Below are 21,370 nucleotides of genomic sequence, written 5' to 3' on the forward strand. Positions count from 1 at the left end.
AAGTTCGTAAAAACGCAGATATACAATTCATTTGAAAACTATCGTTTTCATTCTTATATTCAACTGAAAAGTTTAATCACCTTTGATATTTATTATTTACCAAAAAATATTTTCCATCTGCCGCATGTAAAAGCAGCCTTTTTCATAAAAAATACTAACCACCCGAGGTCACAGTATATAATCCGCAGAGGCGACAAACGGTAAATAATTCATACGTTATGGCACTGTTTATTTACTATGGCCCATTATAACGTCACGGTGACTCGGACACGCGAGTGAACCATTTCATTGTTTATTTTAGCTTTATTCTGGTGTCAATTTTAAAAGTTATTGTTTTTTTTTTCAGTTTGCATAATATACTCATAACATAGTATAAATCAAAATCACACGACCACTCTTACGACACGACTACGCGTACGATACGACTACGCTTACGATACAACAACGCTTGTACCAGTTTTCTAAAATACATTTGATATTCAGACTAACAATGTCCAAAATTTTAAAATTCAAATAAACAATATCCAGAAAAACTAAATCCTTCCAGATCGCAGCGGATAACCTAACCTACTGAATAAAATTTAACACATAATATCTTTCTGTAACGGGCAAGTAAAACAATAGTCGGTTCTGGCACTGCACAGCACTCACCCGGCACGGAGCGGCGCGGCGACAGCGGCTCGGCGCCGCGCGACACCGCACGCCGCAGCTCGCGGTTGCGCGCCGCCGCGCCCGCGCTCCACACGGGCAGCTCGCGCACGCCGTCCGCGTGCACCTCGCGCATGAACACCTCGATCAGCTCCTTGCCTACGGGAATAATGCGAAATTACAACAAGTGATAACTGCGTTAAAAACAACCCGACTTCAAACTTGCACTTGCAACATTTACAAACACATACAAAAATGCTCATAAAATAAAAACTACCGGGCCTATCCGAATAAATTTTTTATGGGACCAATTCGACACCATCCCGCATCGAACAAAAAAAGAATCACGTAAATCGGTTCAGAAACCTCGGATTAATCGGTGTACATACATAAAAAAAAACATACCGGCCGAATTGATAACCTCCTCCTTTTTTTTGAAGTCAGTTAAAAAAAAGACGAAATACGACGACAGTCACATTATATAAGGATGATCAGAACCCGTCTGTATAAACACTTAAATCAGCGCCTTGCAAAAGGGACAGCAGAATTTTGTAGAAACGAAAATAAACACAATTATTCCATAAATAACATTTAGAAACGACAAAACACACATAAGTCTAATGTTCTTAGAACAACTAAACTGTAGATAAAGATCAGAAACGATAGCATCCTTGTCTGCAGGCCAGCAGAACTTTGTACCCCTAAAAACCCACCAAAAACATAAATGTAAAAATTGGAGCCGAGTTCAATCGTTGACTTAATTTGCCAAAAAAGAAATGAGATCTAATTAATGTGTGCCAAGTTCTGCAGACAGTCCAGAAATTTATTTATAAAGATGTATTAAGTTCTTAGGTTGACTGAAAACTCAATTGTTTTATTTTCCCTTAGAGAACAATGTTTATTCCAAAATATAACTTTTTTAATTTGAATAATATAATTATTTTCACAAAGCAAACAACTAATGACCAATTGAACCCCATAATTTGATGAGGCTAGTTTTTAGAACGTCACAAAATATAAACAGTATGTAAGTCTTCCTTACCTTTAGCAATATTAGCGGCGTACTGCTTCATAGCGATCTTCTCGACCGTGCTCTCGAGCCCGAAGAAGTTCTTGACGTCGAGCAGCGCGCTCTGCTCGAAGCATGTCCACTGCGCGTTCTCAGGGTGCACCTGGAGAGATCGGAGAATTATCATCTATTTTCTACTACATCTATTAGCTGCTGTGCCCTGCGGTTTAACTGTGCTCCACTCCTGTTGGTCTTAGCGTGATGATATAATAGCTTATAGCCTTCCTCGATAAATGGGCTATCTAACACTGAAAGAATTTTTCAAATCGGATCAGTAGTTCCTGAGATTAGCGCGTTCAAACAAACAAACAAACTCTTCACTTTATAATATTAGTATAGATATGTTTGTCCAGCTGTTACCCGCAGCTTCAACCAAGTGGTGAAGGAAAATGTTCATTGTTATAGGATATTTCACCACGGTATAGCAACAATAACAAACAGAAATTAAATTAGGTCAAAAGGATTTCAATAACTTTATCATACTTTGATCAATTATTGGTTAATAAAAAGAAAAACAAGAATTGAAACTAAAAACTTTAATGAAATAATTACAAATTAATTTTTACTGTCGACACTCTAATGTAAAGAGTTCCAAAAACAGGTTAGTACACCGTGATGATAATTTTAATTGCTAATGGTCAAGTTAAAATCAAGAGAATAAATACGTAAAATAACACTACAAGGAAAATACTACATGTATCAAAGTAGAGGAAAAACAATTCTTTTAGGGCCGATTTTTCAATGCTTGGATAAAACTTATCCGTCCAATAAAGTATTACACGATAATATAAAAATGTCACCTAAACTGTCAAATACGGGCAATTAGAATACGTTTTTAAAATGGTAGTTTTATACGTTATTTGGCGAATAAGTTTAATCCAAGCATTGAAAAATCGGCCCTTAATAGAAATCAGACACAATAACTTTAGATCCATAACAAATAATTGTCCGATTTAACGACTATTAATAGATGCACTTTAAAACAATTGCAATGTTGACAATAATAAACATAGATGACTACTTTTGTCTCTGACTTCGTCTGCTATGTATTTCATGTTCCAAAAAAATCTTCCAAAAACAAAAAGGCCTTTCATTTTTATCATCTATCGCATAAGCCCTATAATATTCTTTTTCATTGGAAGAATACGTAATGACCATTTATCATCCACTATAGACGTACCATTTGTATATAAATTGTTTTCCAAACTTTCTGACATGAACAACTTCGTGCCGCCTTATACGCCTCACAATGAATCATTATTACAATGAGGATAGCCTGGTCAAGATTCGACCTTCTTAGTAAAACGATTGTCACCTTCCTTCCATAGCATGTATCATGATGTAACATATACGTTCGACAATATTTTTACAGCCTTACTAAATGCGAACCGACCGCCTCCTTGGTACAGTGGTAGACGCGTGAACGTAGCACCGAGGGGTCCTGGGTTCGATTCCCGGTGGAGACGAAGAAAAAAAAAATGTCGGTCGTCGGTCTGGTAGGACACAGAAGGCTGATCACCTACTTATCCCTAAAAAGAAAATCGATCAGTGAAGCAGATGTATAATGCATCTGCCCCTTACCCCACTAAGGGGACACGGGACTTCACACACACACACTAATATTCCAGGATATTCCAGGATAATTTTTCACACACGGCACGATCTGATCCCATGATAAGCTTTCGCTTGTGTTATGGAAACCAGATGGCTGATAAACATACATATATAATTTTAAATAAATACTCATATAGATAATTAACACCCAGACACAGAGCAAACATCTATGTTCATCACACAAATATTTGCCCCGGGTGGGAATCGAACCCACGACCTCTGGCTTGGAAGGCAGGGCCACTACCAACCAAGCCAACCGGCCAGTATGTTTGTCTTTCTTTCACGTCATAACGGAGCGATTTTTGATATGTAGGATTTTTGTGTCTGGAGATAGTTATTAGCCTAGGCTCTGGAGAGTGACATAGGCTATAATTATATTTTGACCTAGGTGAAATATCTCATTGCTATGTTCATAAACGGAAATAATCATCTTGATACAAGAAGTAAAAATATTAAAGAACTAGCTTTCCGCCCGCGGCTTCGCCCGCGTTTTCAAAGAAAAACCCGCATAGTTCCCGTTCCCGTGGGATTTCAGGGACAAAACCTAGCCTATGTTACTCGTGGATAATGTAGCTTTCGAATGGTGAAAGAATTTTTCAAATCTGCCAAGTAGTTTCGGAGCCTATTCAATTCATACAAACAAACAAACAAACAAAAAATCAAACCTTTCCTCTTTATAATATTTGTATAGATATAGACTATTTACGAAACTGAAACTACATTTTCACAAAAAGTCACAAATGAAAACCAAGTCAAATCCAGACATATTCAAGAAGTTCTATAAACCATCTAGCATTTTAACATTCAACAAACTCATGAAATTTTAACTGAAACAGATTATAATATATTATAATTCCATTATAAAACAGTACATTAGGGAAGTACATCACATCAAGCGTAACAAAAACATCGATTTCATTACAATATTGTTTTCAATATACCGAGGCGAGACGGTATCTATAATCTACAGGGTGTCCCACCGTCGGTATACTAAGCTTAAAAGAGGTTGCACACGCTGAATACGTAAAAAATACTTATAAAATTCCAGACGCATTTTTTTTCAAATAGATGAATTCTTAAAGCAAATTTTGCCACCCGCACGTGAGCTATCTTTAAAGTGTTTTATTATGTTTTCATAGACAAAATGCTCACATTAGCGAAGCGGTATATGCCGGCTGCGCGAAGCTAGAGAAGAAAACATGGATTTTAAGGAAAAATTTAGCAATAAATATTGTTGTTTGAATATTTTTTACGTGATCAGTATATGAAAACTACAAGTCCCTTCGTGCTCAGTATACCGATTGTAGGACACCCTGTATATTATGTTTCTATGCGGAACGATGTCCGGTGTGTTATGTTATTCTAAGAAGTACCTTGTGGGTGACCCTGTTGTATTAATGTGGATTATTTATAGGATAATATCCATGTGGTATATGTTTGTTCTTTAACGTAAAAATATCTACGCGACAGTATCTAAGCGATAGTTATATAAATTAGTGTATATACTAGGAGTGTTATTATCAATAATGTTTCATTCAAAAAAGCACGGGACTTAAAATAATAATTAAAGTAAAAAAATAATAATAACAAGATAAGATAATATTAAAATTGATTTGTATTTGTCGAAATAGTCGAGTCAGCCTTTATTACTGAATCTTAATGACATTTTAAATGCCTTGTTTAGATAAAATTAATAAACAAAGAAACCCGAGTGAATTATGATGAAACTAATCTATGAAGGCCATTAATGCATTGACAGCTGATTAGATAAATTGATTCATACATCCGGGTGCTTCGTATTATACAATCATTAAAATCAATATAATACATTAAGATGGGACCATCATGTCTTATAGCGATATAGTTTCCAGAGTGGGAATGTGATAGCGCTAGATGACCTATATAGTGCTGTCTTTTTTCCACACTGGAAATAATGCTGCTTTAAGTGCTGATTTACACAGGGTCAGTAGACAAGTCAGTCGCAGCGCCAATTTCGGCGCCGCGACTGACTTTAACTGTTTACATTGACTTCAAGCCTCTGTACCGACTTCAAATCTGTTTACACTGGGTGTTTTTCGGGTCAGCACTGATTTGCCTCGAATTTGTAGTCAGTTACTGACCTTGTGTAAATCAGCACTAATACATGATGGTACGGGGGCAGTATTGCAATAGCTACCTCTACATATCCACACAGGGAGATGGGAGTGTTATACAGCTAACAGCATACATGGCAATTTAATAACACTTGTTTTAAAATTATCAACGGAAGAATAAAAAAGTGATAAAAACTGTACCTACTAAACTTATTTTATTTCATATTATTCGCAACACAAACACACAACAATACACGGGTACAATACTTAAAATACTAATAAAAGATTACGATGTGCATGAGGGAATAAGTTTAAATCCCACATGTTCGTATACTGATTTTTTAACGCGCAGAACCGCCCCTTGAAATATTTAAAAAACTATAATCTATAAAACTAAAAGGATTAAATTAAATTCGTAAATATTGGAATAATTATAACAACAGCTACAATAATTTCAAGAACTCAATAATACATTCGAACCCGCATCGTTCGCATACCGCGGCGATGTATTATCACTAGACTATTTTGCTACGACAAAATAGCAAAACACAATCTCGCCAGTGTTTACAAACACTGTTATCTTATCGGAACATCGCTGAATGTCACGATACAAGACGTTGACATAGATACGATTCGCCATGTGAGGGTAGACGATCGATAGCCTTTGGGCTATCTACACAATGGGCAGCGTTGGCCCAACAAATGATCGTCGATGTTTGCCGCCATTACCGCCATTATGAACATCTACAATGACGGCCGATCATAGACTTTTAGGCCCTCTACACTATCGTGATTGCCTCTACTCGCCCAACGCTGCCCATTGTGAAAAGGGCTCATTACATGTAAAAATGTTAGGTAGTGATTGCAGAAATATGAGGGTATTTTAATGCTCTTCAACTTTTAAGTATGTCCTTAAAATTTGATTCAAGTAATGAAAGCCAACGGGCCTGTAAAGTCTCATAGCAGTACTTATTCTGGTGTAGGAAAGCGATGGCGCTGGACGATCTACACTTGTCTTGTTCCCATACTGGAATTAGTACTACAAACCTATTAACATTCAGAACACGTCTTGGCTCTTTTTCATTGCCACAACGCGTCGAATTTCGTTAAGTATGTGGTCATCAGCTGTTTTGACGTAGGTATATATGCGAAACAAGTACATTTACATTTTTAAACTTTTACCCTTATAATATTTATAGTAGTAGGATTGTAGTTAATAATATGTGTGTACTGTTTGGGTATACACTGTCTATAATTTATCACAGAATTTATAAATTTGCTCTTCAGTCTTCAAGCATTTTAAATCGTGCGATTTCTTTCAACAATGCTCACGTCTCAAGGATCAATGCAAGTACGAGGCCTTCGTAACTTTATCCTCTTGTTTTCTTCAGGGTCACGGGGAATATCTCGTCTATAGAATACCTTTTAGAAGAAGATTAACTTATTCAATTAAGCTGACTTTTAGAAGCTATGATTATCTATTTCTGAATAAACCTATTATTTAATAACTCAGCCCCCGGAATCACAGACACAATAGAAAATCTATTGTGTCGTGGCCCGATCGGGCGGCTCGGGGCTCAATGGGTTAATGCTCATACAACTATCAAAATGTAAAGTTTTCAAACAGATATTGATACAGAAAGCACAAAAAGGCGGTAGTAGTTAAAAATTAAAAATGTATATAGTTAACTAGATAGATTATTTACTACCCCTTTGGTAATCTTTAACTGTATAAATAATATTATAAAAACGTAACTCAACTTTAATTGACGATTATCATCAACATTAAAAGCACATTTATTACACTCTTATCAGAGCAAATATTTCGTAACTATTTGCAAAACTGCGCAATAATGGAATGGAACCCAAATCGATACAACTTCGCTTATCTGATAACTTTTATTGGTCACGTGCGAGATTTGATTAGTTAAGGTTAACGCGTGACTTTGCTTGCAATTTTATTCTGGTATGACAATATCAAAAAACCTGTCTTATCATGATAAATTGCATCCCAAGAACTCTCCAATTTTTTAAAATGAATATTTACTTTAATCCTAAAAAGATGATTTAATTCATTCAACCTAAATATAAAGTCGCCGGATGATCATGAACTCATCCACATATTTAGCGTTGATGGGAGACCCCATAGAGTTGATGGGAGAGACAAAATAGTTGCGGAAACAAAAGTTGCTCTTGCGCGCTAGCTCTTAAGTTACATTTGTTCCCTTTTAAAGAACCGCCGACTAAAGCTAGTTAAACTGACCTATGGGATAATTCACCAGCCGCTAGCCACGGCTTCGCTCGGATTGACCCTATTAAAAAGCCTATGACTGATTCTTAATTCTACTGCTATAAAGAACTTTCAAAATCAATTCAACACATCCAATCCCTTACATCCTCAAAAAGCTACCTCTTTATAATATCAGTAAACATCAATAAGACCCCCTAAAAGATCATATACCCGATACCAATAAAACATCAATGACAAATCCATCAGGTTCCCAACTTCGTGTGTAGACATCGTGAAGCAATCATGTTATTACACAATACATCGATCTATTATTACATTTTTTATTGATGCCAATCATGATACGAATTTGCATGATATGCAGTTCACAGTGACACGCGAGGATATTTTACTGATAGATATTTCTTGCTTGCTTCTTTATTATTTTGAAGTGATTTTACGCGATTATAATACTTTTCGACGTGTTTTACTTTAAGATTCCTAATGAAAACCATTTATTTCTTTAGAATCTAGGGCCAGCTACTCACGTACCTGTCGAAGGGTCAATATTGGAACAATCTCGGTTGGTCGGCGGTCGGAGCAATTTCAATTGTTCTCTAAATTGCCCTTTTTGCAGGTACGTAAGTAGCCAGTTTTAAGGAATAAATATATAACATTTAGATGAATAATTGCTTCTGATTATTCCAAGAAAATGATGCACTTTAGACTGTCACCTCCACGTATCACGTCGATACATAACATATATGTAGTTGCTTCCGTATTATAATGCGAATTGGTTGTTAATGTTATTCATCGCAATGAGACATTATTTGCGTGAGTCTGAAATAAACTTTATGCACAAAGCTCGCTATAAATCTATACTATAATATTTTAAAACTGAAGAGTTTGTTTGTTTGAACACGCTAATCTCAGGATCTACGGATCCGTTTTGAAAAAATTCTTTCGGTGTTAGATAAGCCCATATATCGAGGAAGGCTATTATAGGCTATACATATCATCACGCTAAAACCAACAGGAGCGGAGCAATGCGGGCAAAACCGCGGGGCACAGCTAGTCTTATAAATATGTAAATAATAAAAACACAAAATTCACATAAAATAAAGTCTACACAGCCATGAATCTATACCCACCAAAAACCCCACATAAAGTCACTTACATAATATTTACACTTCTCCACCACGGACACCCTGGCCGCGAAGGTCTCGTTCGTCGCCTCGATCTCCAGCACTCGCGCCTGCAGGTCCAGCTGGTTCTTCTGGATGAAGTACACGTAGTCCACGCCGATCATCTGGTGAATGGGGGGGTGTTTAGTTTGGCAAGCCAGGTAATTGTCTAATAGCCAATACTAATTAGTATTAGCACGCATTTATTAGCATCTATATGTTTGCATCTACTCGACTCCTTTATAGACTCAATTTTGACCTACTTTAAACGGACTATTTTTTTTTTATGTTTTTAGTGACGTGTTTTCAGTTCATTCAGTTTAAGGTCTAACAATTTTAGTAGACAGCTTAGAGAAGGAGTGTTATAAGCAGTGGTTTAGGATGACATTTTAACACGACTTTCCAAAGATATTATATCTAAAATGCTGAAAACATACATATGGTGTGGTATATCGTTAAAATCACATAAGACTCTGTTTAACTGGTTTCATGTCGTAATTGAATTTTTTTTTTCTTTATTGTGTATGTTACTAGTACCAACGAAATGCCTTTTTCATCATGAAGACGTAAGTTTTATGTGATTTAACTTCGCGTTTGTATCGCCTAATCCATTTACTCTAATCAGAGACACACAACCATAATTTGATAAAACAAGAACTCTCTTTTATATTTTTATTTATTTATTTATTTTTGTATCCAACACTATAATTAAGTTCAAAATAACGCCAGTCCCAAAGCAAATTCATATCAATTAGAGAAATGCTGAACCGTTTTCGCTAATCTTTATTTGTTGTGTTTGTTAATAGGAGAAGGTCCATGAATCAAAGCATTACGAAACTCGCGTGGAAAATTTAAGGGTATTTTCCTCTCAACGTGATTCCTTAGTTAGGTAATTTATTGATAGACGTCTGCTTGTATTGATGGATTGGATAACATTCATTACGCTAGTGAAACGTTTAATAAATACTAAGGATACATGTGCATCTTGTGTAGTGTATGTGTATTTTGTACACTAGTATTTATTGGCGGTACACAATATATACTTTACGTTTGAAATGCGCCTGAATAAAAAAATAAAATAATTAATATTTAAAAACATTAATTATTTTATTTGCTCTTAATCTCATTTAATTATTGAATAGTATATTGCCGACGATCCCTGATAATTGTGCAAAGTTTCTGTTCGTTTAAGGTGGGTCAAAATTGAGTCTAAATTTGATACTATACAAACATTTAGGTGAAGCTAATAAAAGCGTATTATTAAATTAAATGGATAAATTTATATCGCAAAGATGCATCTTGCTTACATTAGTTGCTAGCTTTAATAATATAATATTTAATAGCATAATATAATTTATAACCAAAATATTCCGTCACGTTGCATACAATGTGATTTGGATAATCTCCAAATAAATAAGATATACTTGGACTTTTTACTAATATTTTTTACGTTCCGACATTCTTGTTGTTTATGGGTCGTTAACCGGAGATGTATCTACCGCAGCTTTTGTTTTAAATGCTTTTGGAAATATTAATGTACTAGCGGTCCGCCCCGGCTTCGCCCGTGGTACATGTTTACGTTGTCTTACATAAGAACCATCCTCGTACTTCAAGGAATATAATAAAAAAAGAATTATCGAAATCGGTTAAGCCGTTCTCAAGTTATGCGCTCACCAACACATTTTGGGATTCATCTTAATATATATAAATCTCGTGTCACAATGTTTGTCCTCAATGGACTCCTAAACCACTAAACCGATTATAATAAAATTCGCACACCATGCCATGCCATCGCCATGTGCAGTTCGATCCAACTTGAGAGATAGGATAGGTTTTATCCCGGAAATCCCTCGGGAACGGGAACTATCCGCATAGTTCCCGTTAGTATAAAAACCCGCGTTTTTCTTTGAAAATGCGGGCGAAGCCGCGGGCGGAAAGCTAGTTTTTATATATAAGAAGATTATTAATGGGAATTAGTTCTGACTAATAGCAGTGAATATGTCGCAGGCAAATTGTATAATCTCGCCGTTTACAAAAGCTCGGCATTTTGTAACATGTCGAAAATTCGTAATCAGAAATTTTTCGTTTGGATAAGGGGGTGGGTTCGGTTAGGTTCGTGTTTTTAAAACTACACAGAAATAGGAGCCCCGCGAAGTCGCGACCGTCTTTTTGTATAATTTTGGAAAAAGTAAATCCTCAGCATTTTACAAAATGCCGATCATTTGTAAACGGCGAAATAATACAATTTGCCTGCGACAAATACACAGCGTCAAAAAAGATATTTTTAATTTTATGTTTTATATTAACATTTAGGTAAGCAATTTGCAAATTCAACTTCATAAAATGATGATTAGCTACCAAGATCAGCTACAAGATTAATTAGTCACGATAAATATAGTACTGAAGAAATCGTTCACGAGCGACAAAGCCGCACATTATACATCTTCAGCATAAGTTATGTAGGTACCCACTATGTAAAACCGCTCCATTTCTATATATCACTATCACTACATAGTACAAAACAAAGTCGCTTTCTCTGTCCCTATGTCCCTTTGTATGCTTAAATCTTTAAAACTACTCAACGGATTTTGATGCAGTTTTTTTTAAGACAGTGATTCAAGAGGAAGGTTTTAGTATATAATTTATTTAATAAGTATATAATTTATTTTTATTTTATTTATTACCTTCTTCAACAAATACGGCGCTTCCACGTTCAACTGGCAGCGCCTCGTCGTCTGTCGCTGGGAGTCGTCTGCTGTCCAGCTGTCGTCCGTGATCACGCACTCGAGCACCACCGGGATCTGCGGGCAGCTGGGGAAGCGGCGCTCGTACGCCTGGCGGGGGAAAATAGTCCTTTAGTCTTATACTATTATGGTGCATTATTACAGGATAGAAAGTGGATAAGCGTCGCTCGTACGCCTGGAGGCATGGCAATGCACGTACGCCTGGATGCATGGCAGGCAGGCAATGGCACTTAAGTATATGGTTATAGGAGACATTTTCATAAACATGATGGTTAGGCGAAACTAATGCCTATGGATGGGAAAACAGCACTTGATTATCTGGTAGTTGGGGGCATTTTACCTATAAGTGGTGTTTCAACACCACCGGGATCTGCGGGTATAGCTGGCGAAACGGCGTTCGTACGCCTGGGGAAAAATGGTACTTTAGTCTATATTTCTATAGTCTAGTCTATAGTAAGGTTCATTATCACAGGATAGCAAGTGGATAAGCGCCTCTCGTACGTTTGGTGATGGGAAAATAGCACTTGATTATTAGAAAATGGTACTACAGTTTGCTCCTATGAGCTAGGAGCATTTTCCTGTGAAGTTAAGATTTATTTAGGCAAAAAATTATTATAAAGCAGCTTTTTAGTTATGTATTGTATTTGTATACCTATTTGAAAGGAACCTGTGAAAATGAATAAATAATGTATAAATTATTATATTATGTATTACAAACATGTGTCAATGTTAGTAAAATAATACAAAAAATACAAGTCCATCATAAATTGTGTGAATATTTTATATATTCCAGTATCAAAAAGAATTTAATTTATGTGAATCAAACATCTGTTAAAACGATTCATTTTGAAATTAATTTGAAATAGTATCAATTTTCAATCCATACTAATATTATAAATGCGAAAGTAACTCTGTCTCTCTGTCTGTTACTCAATCACGCCTAAACTACTGAACCAATTTGCATGAAATTTGGTATGGAGATATTTTGATACCCGAGAAAGGACATAGGCTACCTTTCATTGCGAAATATGTACCACGGGCGAAGCCGGGGCGGACCACTAGTTTATTATATTCCCACAAACGTCACGAAATGGGCATTAGTTCTAGATACAAACCAATGTATGTACCTCTTATATCTGTTATTTCTTATAGGAAAGTTACCCAGTTTTCTTTTCTAGTTTTTAGTTACATATAGGTACTGCTTTCAATACCACTTTCCAATATAAATATAATGCAAATATGCAAAATATGCTTTCATATCCACATTTGACTAATTGTTTCATTTATGATTTATCTATTCTAAAAATTTATTTTCAATAATTTGTATATTATGATTTGATTAACTTTTCCTCCTTTTCTAAAGTCGGTTGATAAATAGCTCCGATTATATTTGAAACGTTCCGCAGTGATTAAATCCAAATCGCCGGGAAATGATGATAGACGGACGGACCGGAACCGAGCTACACTATTTCGCGATAATCCAATATTCCGTATTGCTAAATTCCTATCAATGTTGCAATACCTACATTTATTTTTCCAAAAATATTAAGAAGAATGATTTGTATTTCTGTAAGAAAATAAAAATTAAAGACCTAGAAAATTTTATTAATTACTAGTTTCATCAAAAACATAATTTACACGTGTAGCTGAAAAATATTTTATATTTCAAATATTTTTCAGGTTTATGCTCTCATCTGAAATTGATTCACGACCATAATTAAATTTGTAGTAATTAAAACGTAGTAGATTAAGGAGGAATTATTAAATAATTTACCGTTTATACGAGCCCGAAATATAATTAAATTTTAACACGCAATTAAATTTTGTTATCCATACTTAATATTATAAATGCGAAAGTAACTCTGTCTGTCTGTCTGTTACTCAATCACGCCTTAACACCTGGCTACTTTTTACCCCGGGAAATAGGATAGATTTTATCCCCGAAATCCCACGGGAACGGGAACTATGCGGGTTTTTCTTGGACTGCGCGGGCGAAGCTACGGGTGGAAAGCTAGTAATTAATATTTTGGTTATGTATTTACCGATATTACGTGTCCCGCTTTTAAAACTATAGAGGAACATGAGCACATTATACTTTTCATTAATAATTCTGAGTATATTTACTCGTCCAGGTTGCGCCTGCATTAATCCTGGTTTTGTCAGTGTGTTAACTTCATTTTTATAACTATTACAAGTTTTGATAAAATTTAAATAATTTTTAGAAATTACTAGGAATCGCTGCCACGTTAACGTAACCGCAGCACACGAGCGAAGCCACGAGTGAAATACTAGTTAATTAATATATTATCGAATATAATTATCCACGCTAGATCATGCAGCAAAGACCATTACACAACACGTGTAGCTCTAACAAAGTAATTGATAATTTTATGTCGATATTATTTACGTTTACTTTATTCTTCATATACCTAGTAGAATTCTGGAGATCTGTTCAATCGATTTATTCATCTCTAAAAGTTTTAACAAACATACAAGTTCATATTGCCATTTGCCATAACTACAAAATATGTACTCTGATGCATTTTTGTGTTACTTAACATCGAAAAGCGCATACTAATATCGCGTCCACACCAAAATAGATAGCAGCATTCTCAATAAATAGGGTACATATATTATAATATAATATAATATGTGTAGTACTCGAATTATCTCAAACACATTCAAACACCCTGACGGTAACCTTCGCGTGGCGGATATGAAATCGACGTTACAACACACGGTGCCGGCCGCTTACTACGGCTGCGCAAACGCACCGGGCACACGTGCAATCGTATGAGCATTGAATGCTTACAGTATAAGTAGAATATAATATAAGAGTAAGTAAAATACGACGAGGTTAATAAATTAATAGCCGTACTGTATGTACGAGTAAAATATAAGAGGTGCTACTGGCTTTTTTGCGTTACTTGCCTATTCTTCTTAGTAGAATTTCAGTGCATGTCTGTTGAAATACGTATGTTTGTAAAGGGCTACACGTTGTATAATATTTTCAGAAGTATATTTAATTTGCGTTGTCATTGTTTTAATGCACTAAGGAAAACTATGAAAAACAAAATTTGGAATTCCAGGACATTATTGTTTCCTTACCTTACTTCCTCAGTATACATCTTATAAACAGGTTAAACTTCTTAAATCTACTGACTACAACAATTATATCCACAGTAATTGTACAAACACAATATGTACTAGTAATGATTATTTAATTAACCACCATTTCGATGATACAAAAGAGATCAGTAATAAGCAGAAACAATATAAAGCTCTCAAGATTCCAAAAAAATGACAGATTATAAATCTGTCAAGATATAATAAAATTACATTATCACATTGCCAAATATCAAAGTACGCGCAAAGATCTTACAAGAACCACGCAAAGCCGCTGAACATCATAAACATTAAAACAAAGTTAAAAATATCCTACCAACGTCTACGTCCAGAGTCCAGAAACTCGACCTTGGCATTGCAACGTGATCATCCAAAATGTAGCTAAATGGATAAATAAACATTTCAATGTGTATTAGCTGAAAAACAGATTTCTTAGAGCAAGTTTGTAAACATCTTCTATCATATTGTTATAAACCAGAGTTAGTTCGAAACGGTTAGAGGATAGGTACTTTTGTCGTAATTTCCTCATGCGCAGGCGGAATTGATTCATTTATATCCTCAATAAATCCATTCAAACCTTTCTATATGAGAATGAAAACAGACTAGAATTTAGTGCCAATTGAGATATCCGTGGAAGATGATATTTTAAATTATTCTGGCTTCACAAACAGACTTCACGATTTCAATAATTTCAACTATCCCAAGCCAATAACATACTAGCGACCAACATTATTTTATTATGCATACTAGTGGGAGCACATCTTTTAATTACATATTTAAAGTTAAACTAAGCTAATTAAGAAATACACAAATTCTATGACGTCTACCCGCCTTTTTATCGTTAATTCCATTACAATAATATAGTGTGAATAACGAAGTTAACAAAATATTTTATCAGGTTTCCCAAACACGTGCCTCACTATATACACGTGATACGATAATACTTTGCCTAATCGAATAATTTGAGTCATCTACTACATAAAATCCTACTAATATTATAAATGTGAAAGTTTGTGAGAATGTATATGTATGGATGTTTGTTATTCTTTCACGCAAATACTACTGACCCTACAGTAAAATTTGGCACAAACATAGAGGGTAACTTAACACATAGGATAGGTTTTATCCCGGAAAACCTACAGGATCGAGAACTTATCGGGTTTTACTTTGAAAACGCGAGCGAAGCCGCGGGCGGGAAGTTAGTACCAATATAATACAAGTCTTTGTTAGTTTATCTTTCCCTTACTTTGTAACGAAACAACGCATAAATTTAAAAGATCCTTGATACATGTGATGTGGTAAAACGCGAGCGAGAATGCGCCGTAAAACTTGAAACAAACAAATTTTAATCTTGAAGATGTTTTCCATAACATAATTTAAAGTGGCGGATGATCAATGAACACGACAAAAAACCTTGTACTGGTTTTATGAAACAATTTAATTTTAATATTTAACAGCATCATGTCGACATGCCAGTCAGAAATGGCAGCTGTAAACTGTAGAAAAAAATTACTCACTGAAAATATGATACTCATGTGACAGTTTCCGCCTCTTTCGCACATTGCATGACAGCTGGTAACATGCTGTTACTAATATTTTAAGGTCTTCAGTTACCTTAAGAGCTAGCGCGCAAGACCAACTTTTGTCTCCGCAACTATTTTGTCTCTCCCATAAACTCTATGGGGAGTTGCGTCGCTACGAGCGCGCACTTTCTTACTAGCCCATAGAGTTTGACAAAAGTTGCTCTTGCGCGCTAGCCCTAAGATAACTTTATAGCATGATTTAATTGCTTTGCTCGTGTTCTACCATCTTTACTTACAACCTTTCTTTAATATTAAACATCGCTAACCTACCAAAAAAAATCTATAAATAAAGTAAATTATTTCACGTGTTAACCTACAGCTCAAAATATCCCTGAGTCAGAGGTCACGGGCCGTCTCAGACTAAGCTGGATTACGTCTATTAATGCTCTTAACAGCTTACATTTAGCGACAGCTTGAATTACGTACCAGACACTATATCACAGATTAGAACCATCCCACTTTAAAAAAATTGGATTAGATTCTGGAAAGCCAGGAACCAGGGGCCAAAAAATTAGCGGAAAATAGCTCTAAATATTGAAAATGTTATTATTTCAACTCTGCGTCATCCTATTCTATCATAATTCATAGCCATTAAAAGCAGCAATGTCTTTAAATCGCCGAGTTTCTTATCACTACATAGTATAAAACAAAGTCGCTTTCTCTGTCCCTGTGTCCCTATGTCCCTTTGTATGCTTAAACCTTTAAAACTACGCAACGGATTTTGATGCGGTTTTGTTTAATAGATAGAGTGATTTAATAGGAAGGTTTTAGTATATAATTTATTAGGTTTTAGACAAAGCGGGCGAAGCCGCGGGTGGTAAGCTAGTAATTAATAATCTTGAGACGATTATAAATCAATAAAATATGGCAGATCATTAAATAAATTTTAATTACAATCTACCGCGCTGATAGTTTGGGAACGAAACAGCTGTGAATAGAAATAAGTCACGTTTGGACATTAATATTCACACAATAAATTCTGACTACAATACATTTTTAGAGAATCCCTTGTCTTTTATTCCAGAGGAGAATACTCGTGCATACCTTTGGCTTAGTCTATAGAACTACCACTGTGTTCAGTAAGCCATAAGCATTGGACTTACCAACTAAACCTCGCTTACTATATCATACTTTCGTCAATCTCATTAGGGACCTAATGTCAAACTATCACCATTGAACAGCCAAACCTCATGTGCCAATGCCTTGCATTTATCCCCAGCGACCTTCCATACGTGACTGATTGAATGATTGCGTCTCTACACGTCTATCGACTATGAAGCACAGCTGGGAACGTCACAATTGTTGCTGTGAACTTTGGCATTCACTGATCCGAAACATTCGTTGAGCTGGGCATTGTATTAATTTACACTGGGTATTATATTCCATGGCTTTATTGTAGTTGTTGAAGAATTTATGATTGTATGAGTTTATGATAAATAATAACAAATGTATGCGAATGAAGATAGGTATTGAAATTGTATTTAAGTTTTAAAGGAAGGGTAAAATAAATATAATTTATTTAACTCGTACTTTATGTTCAGATAAGCCACTAAATAAATAAACGCCCATTTTTTGATACAGCTATACGATTTCCAGTTCTGTTTTGATAAAAACAAAAAATGCATATTTTTTATGTTCAATCAATATCATACTCCTATTTTTTTAAAGGCCCTTCGAGCTATCTTTTATATCTCACAGTAATTGCCATATCAAGGTGCTCAATCAAACCATACAACATGTAACTACCTCGTAACCAAGATATAAACTAAAACCCAGATACCTTGTAGCATTTGCAAATCAATATTCTAGGCCGAGACCTAGACTATCTCCGCTGGGGATAGCGAGGTCGAACTATTCAACATATTGAAGAGTTCAATCTTATTACCCAGAAATATCCGTAATCGAAAATGGCCCAGCTATTCCCGCTGGCCCAGTTACACAACTATAAGTAATTGAACAATGTGCTTGCGTGTCGCAGATCAATTATAAGGCCCCGCAAGAACGTAAACATCTTCGAACTTTGACATTCAATCAAATCCAAGGGGTCAATTCAATGTACTGGAATGTCTTATTTTTAGTAATAGCTATTGACTCATAACAATACAATTACCTAATAGAGTCTGTCTAGTTATAAGTGCTCCATCGAGCGATGGATTTAAGAATTTATAAGGAATTTTGAACACAACTGTACAATGAAATCTACCTACGGATTCTATTCAATTACGAAACTTTAAGTATAATTAATCTACCCTTCGAGTTGTTTTGGAAAATATTTAGATTACCCTGAAACTATATCGTAACTTGAAAAATAATCATACATTTGGAAATTCAGCTGGAAAATTAACGGTTACAGCACCGCATTACGGACGATTTGTAATTTCCTCGAACGCTAATAACCGGCTCGTAATTAACAATAATTTACTTCAACAGCTGTCCGCTTATCCACACGTTTCCCTGCTTACGAACATCCTTGACCAATCAAATCGCTGACGAGGAGTTACAATCCAGCCACATTAATTTAAACTCGTTTAACAAATAAGGGATATTGCAATGAAGAACGGAAGTAAAGGAACCTCAAAGCGATACCTAATTCTCCCATCGAAGCAAATATCTACAGAATTAAATCGTAAACGAACAAAGACACGTAGCTCGATTATTTTTTGTCCAACATCAAGCAAATAAAGCCTTATAGGATACTTTTTTTCTACTTTCATTCTTAAAAGGATATTTTATAAACATTCCTGAACCTAAACAAAAATTTCTACTTCCAATCCAGCCAGTATTCACAATCGGATCATCATTAATTACTCCACCCCATGATCACAGATCAAGCAGAAATCCAATTACCCAAGAATCACGATCCCAGCAAGTGGCAGCCAATTCACGCCACAGATAACGAAATTAGCAACGAGGAACTGATACGAAGGTCAGATGTCGAACTGATCGTGGTCTCGCTTTCATTCCACACACCAATTATTGCTGTTTGAGCGTTATCTTGGTTGATACCTCGAAATGGAAACTACGCAAAGTGCTAGAGCCATTGAATATTTATTTATTGTTTATAACTATCGTCGTCATTATCTACATCAAGGAGGATTATATTTCTACAAGTCTCTTGTAAGATTTTTGCACGACGATGCGAAGCATCAGAGAGTGCTTTACGATCGAAAAATTTTTTTCGCCTCATTTTTGCAGCTATTCTTATTATTATAGCCTTGTTAGTTCACGGAATCAAGATATTTTGCATACTATTATCGAGATAATTTAATGGAGATTAATCCCATACTTTTTAAAAATTGATTTACTTCAATAGAATTGGAAAAAAACACCGAAATAGGTCAAAAAATTTTCCTGTCCGTCATGTGTGAAACCTGAAAACACTATAACTTGTGAAAAAATCCATCATTTGAGTTAAATTTTTTTTTTAAATATTCTAATCGACGATTGTAGGTAACTGAATGCGAATGATTAATTAATTCAGTGTCGTTTAATTGCAATTAATAAAAAACGAAAACTACAAGACTGTATATCTATATATATATATATATATTTTTTTTATATATATATTTCATAATTAAATGAGCATTATGAGTCGTGCACTTTTGGATTTTCCAAATAATATTTTTATTTTGTAAATTGCAAAAACAGGATATCTAGCCCTCTAAAGAAAAATCCAGAAGAAACAATAATTGCAATGCGCTTTGATGAAAAGGTTTTCAGTTGATTTCAAAATTTTAATAGAAGCGATTAGGATTAAACTGATCTCATTAGCCATAAATGTACATTTCCACATCAATTTAGGTCAAGAATATTGACGTTTAAACTACATGTTTCTTCAATGTATTTATTCGTTTAGGAACTACATCCGGAACATTGAATGTTTTTAGTTATAACTCGGCGAGATAAGGAATGAGAGTGAATCCCGTCCTTCTGATAACATCTTATCAATAATTGTAAATAGAACTCGTTCAATTTAATTATTGTTATATTTATTTACTTATGTCAATAATTTTAATGAAAGTATATGCGGCTTGGACAAACTAATCGAGTAAATTGGTTTATTTTTACCTGAGAGAATTTGTAAGTAATTCGAAACAAAAACATCTACGAACAATGATCTCAAATACGCGCAACAGGCATATTCAGATGGAAAGTGTGAGCTTGAGCTTTTCAGTTTTTCATATTGTATTTTGCACTTTTATCTCGTGTTCGAGTGGGAAGAATAATTTAAGTATGACTATTACGGCCGTTTTCTGAATTGAGTATTTGTCGTTAAGAACGTCTCAAACAATACTTAAATGCTTCTTAATATTTTCTTGTATACCCACATAAGCTTTCTCAAACCATAATTAAACACATTCTTCAGCAACCGGCTGTTGATTCGTTTAATTTTTGATAATAGCCAAGAACATATTTTTATATACCTACTAAGATACAGGTGAGATGAATTTTATCTGTCATTGATAAATGGTATCACACGGTCATCACATTCTGAGCGAAATCTTCAATACCAAGTTCGAAATCAGTACAAACAAGACTTGAGATCAACGCACTATATTTTCATTTGCACCGAGTGAATGATCTCATTGCCAACAAATAACAATATCGTGTTATTGCATTATTCAATTTACACACTCATCTCCGGAAAAAGTGATAAAACAGATAATCCACCCCCCCAATCCACCCATCATAAAAACTATTTCTATGAGCGATAAAAAAGTAATAGTGGAATTGGGTTAAGCCGTATCGAAAATACTTCCTTTGTGTATCTAAATTGTCATACACCCACATATAATATTTCTAAATAGATATAAATTAAATGCGTGTCAAAGGTTATCCTGTATCCATATCATTTTTAATGCCCTACTATAATTTGACCCTTGAAGACAATCAGATCGGAGTACATACATTTATTTCTCGCAGATTATAAATTTTAAAGAATAATAAAAATCGATTACGACCACGGTATTAAAAACCGCGAATTCCGTCTTTTTCAAAAATTTTCTTTCTTCTTCGTGATCTAATTTTTTCTATTTATAAAAAAATAACAACTACCTATACGGCATTTGAATGCCATAAAAC

General features: G+C 35.0%; 1 protein-coding gene and 1 long non-coding RNA gene across 3 annotated transcripts in view; one reads left to right on the top strand and one right to left on the bottom strand.

The window, feature by feature from the left end:
* LOC123696536 (protein real-time) overlaps window positions 1-21,370 on the bottom strand; it is a 53,956-nt gene that overhangs the window by 26,545 nt on the left and 6,041 nt on the right. For both annotated transcript variants that reach the window (XR_006752093.1, XM_045642809.1), the window contains exons 2-5: window positions 11,520-11,669; window positions 8,829-8,960; window positions 1,691-1,820; window positions 652-807 (exon numbers count right to left, since the gene is read on the bottom strand). Coding sequence is in view for 1 of the 2 variants with exons in the window: in XM_045642809.1 (XP_045498765.1) it covers window positions 652-807; window positions 1,691-1,820; window positions 8,829-8,960; window positions 11,520-11,669 (568 nt within the window). In the remaining variant the exon portion in view is untranslated. The remainder of the gene's footprint in view (window positions 1-651; window positions 808-1,690; window positions 1,821-8,828; window positions 8,961-11,519; window positions 11,670-21,370) is intronic.
* On the top strand, window positions 2,055-19,734 carry LOC123696537. The gene is made up of 4 exons (XR_006752094.1): window positions 2,055-2,064; window positions 15,724-15,726; window positions 17,053-17,058; window positions 19,411-19,734. It is a non-coding gene; the product is annotated as an uncharacterized LOC123696537 (long non-coding RNA).

The sequence above is a fragment of the Colias croceus genome, chromosome 12, assembly GCF_905220415.1.
Source record: "Colias croceus chromosome 12, ilColCroc2.1".
Classification (NCBI taxonomy): domain Eukaryota; kingdom Metazoa; phylum Arthropoda; class Insecta; order Lepidoptera; family Pieridae; genus Colias; species Colias croceus.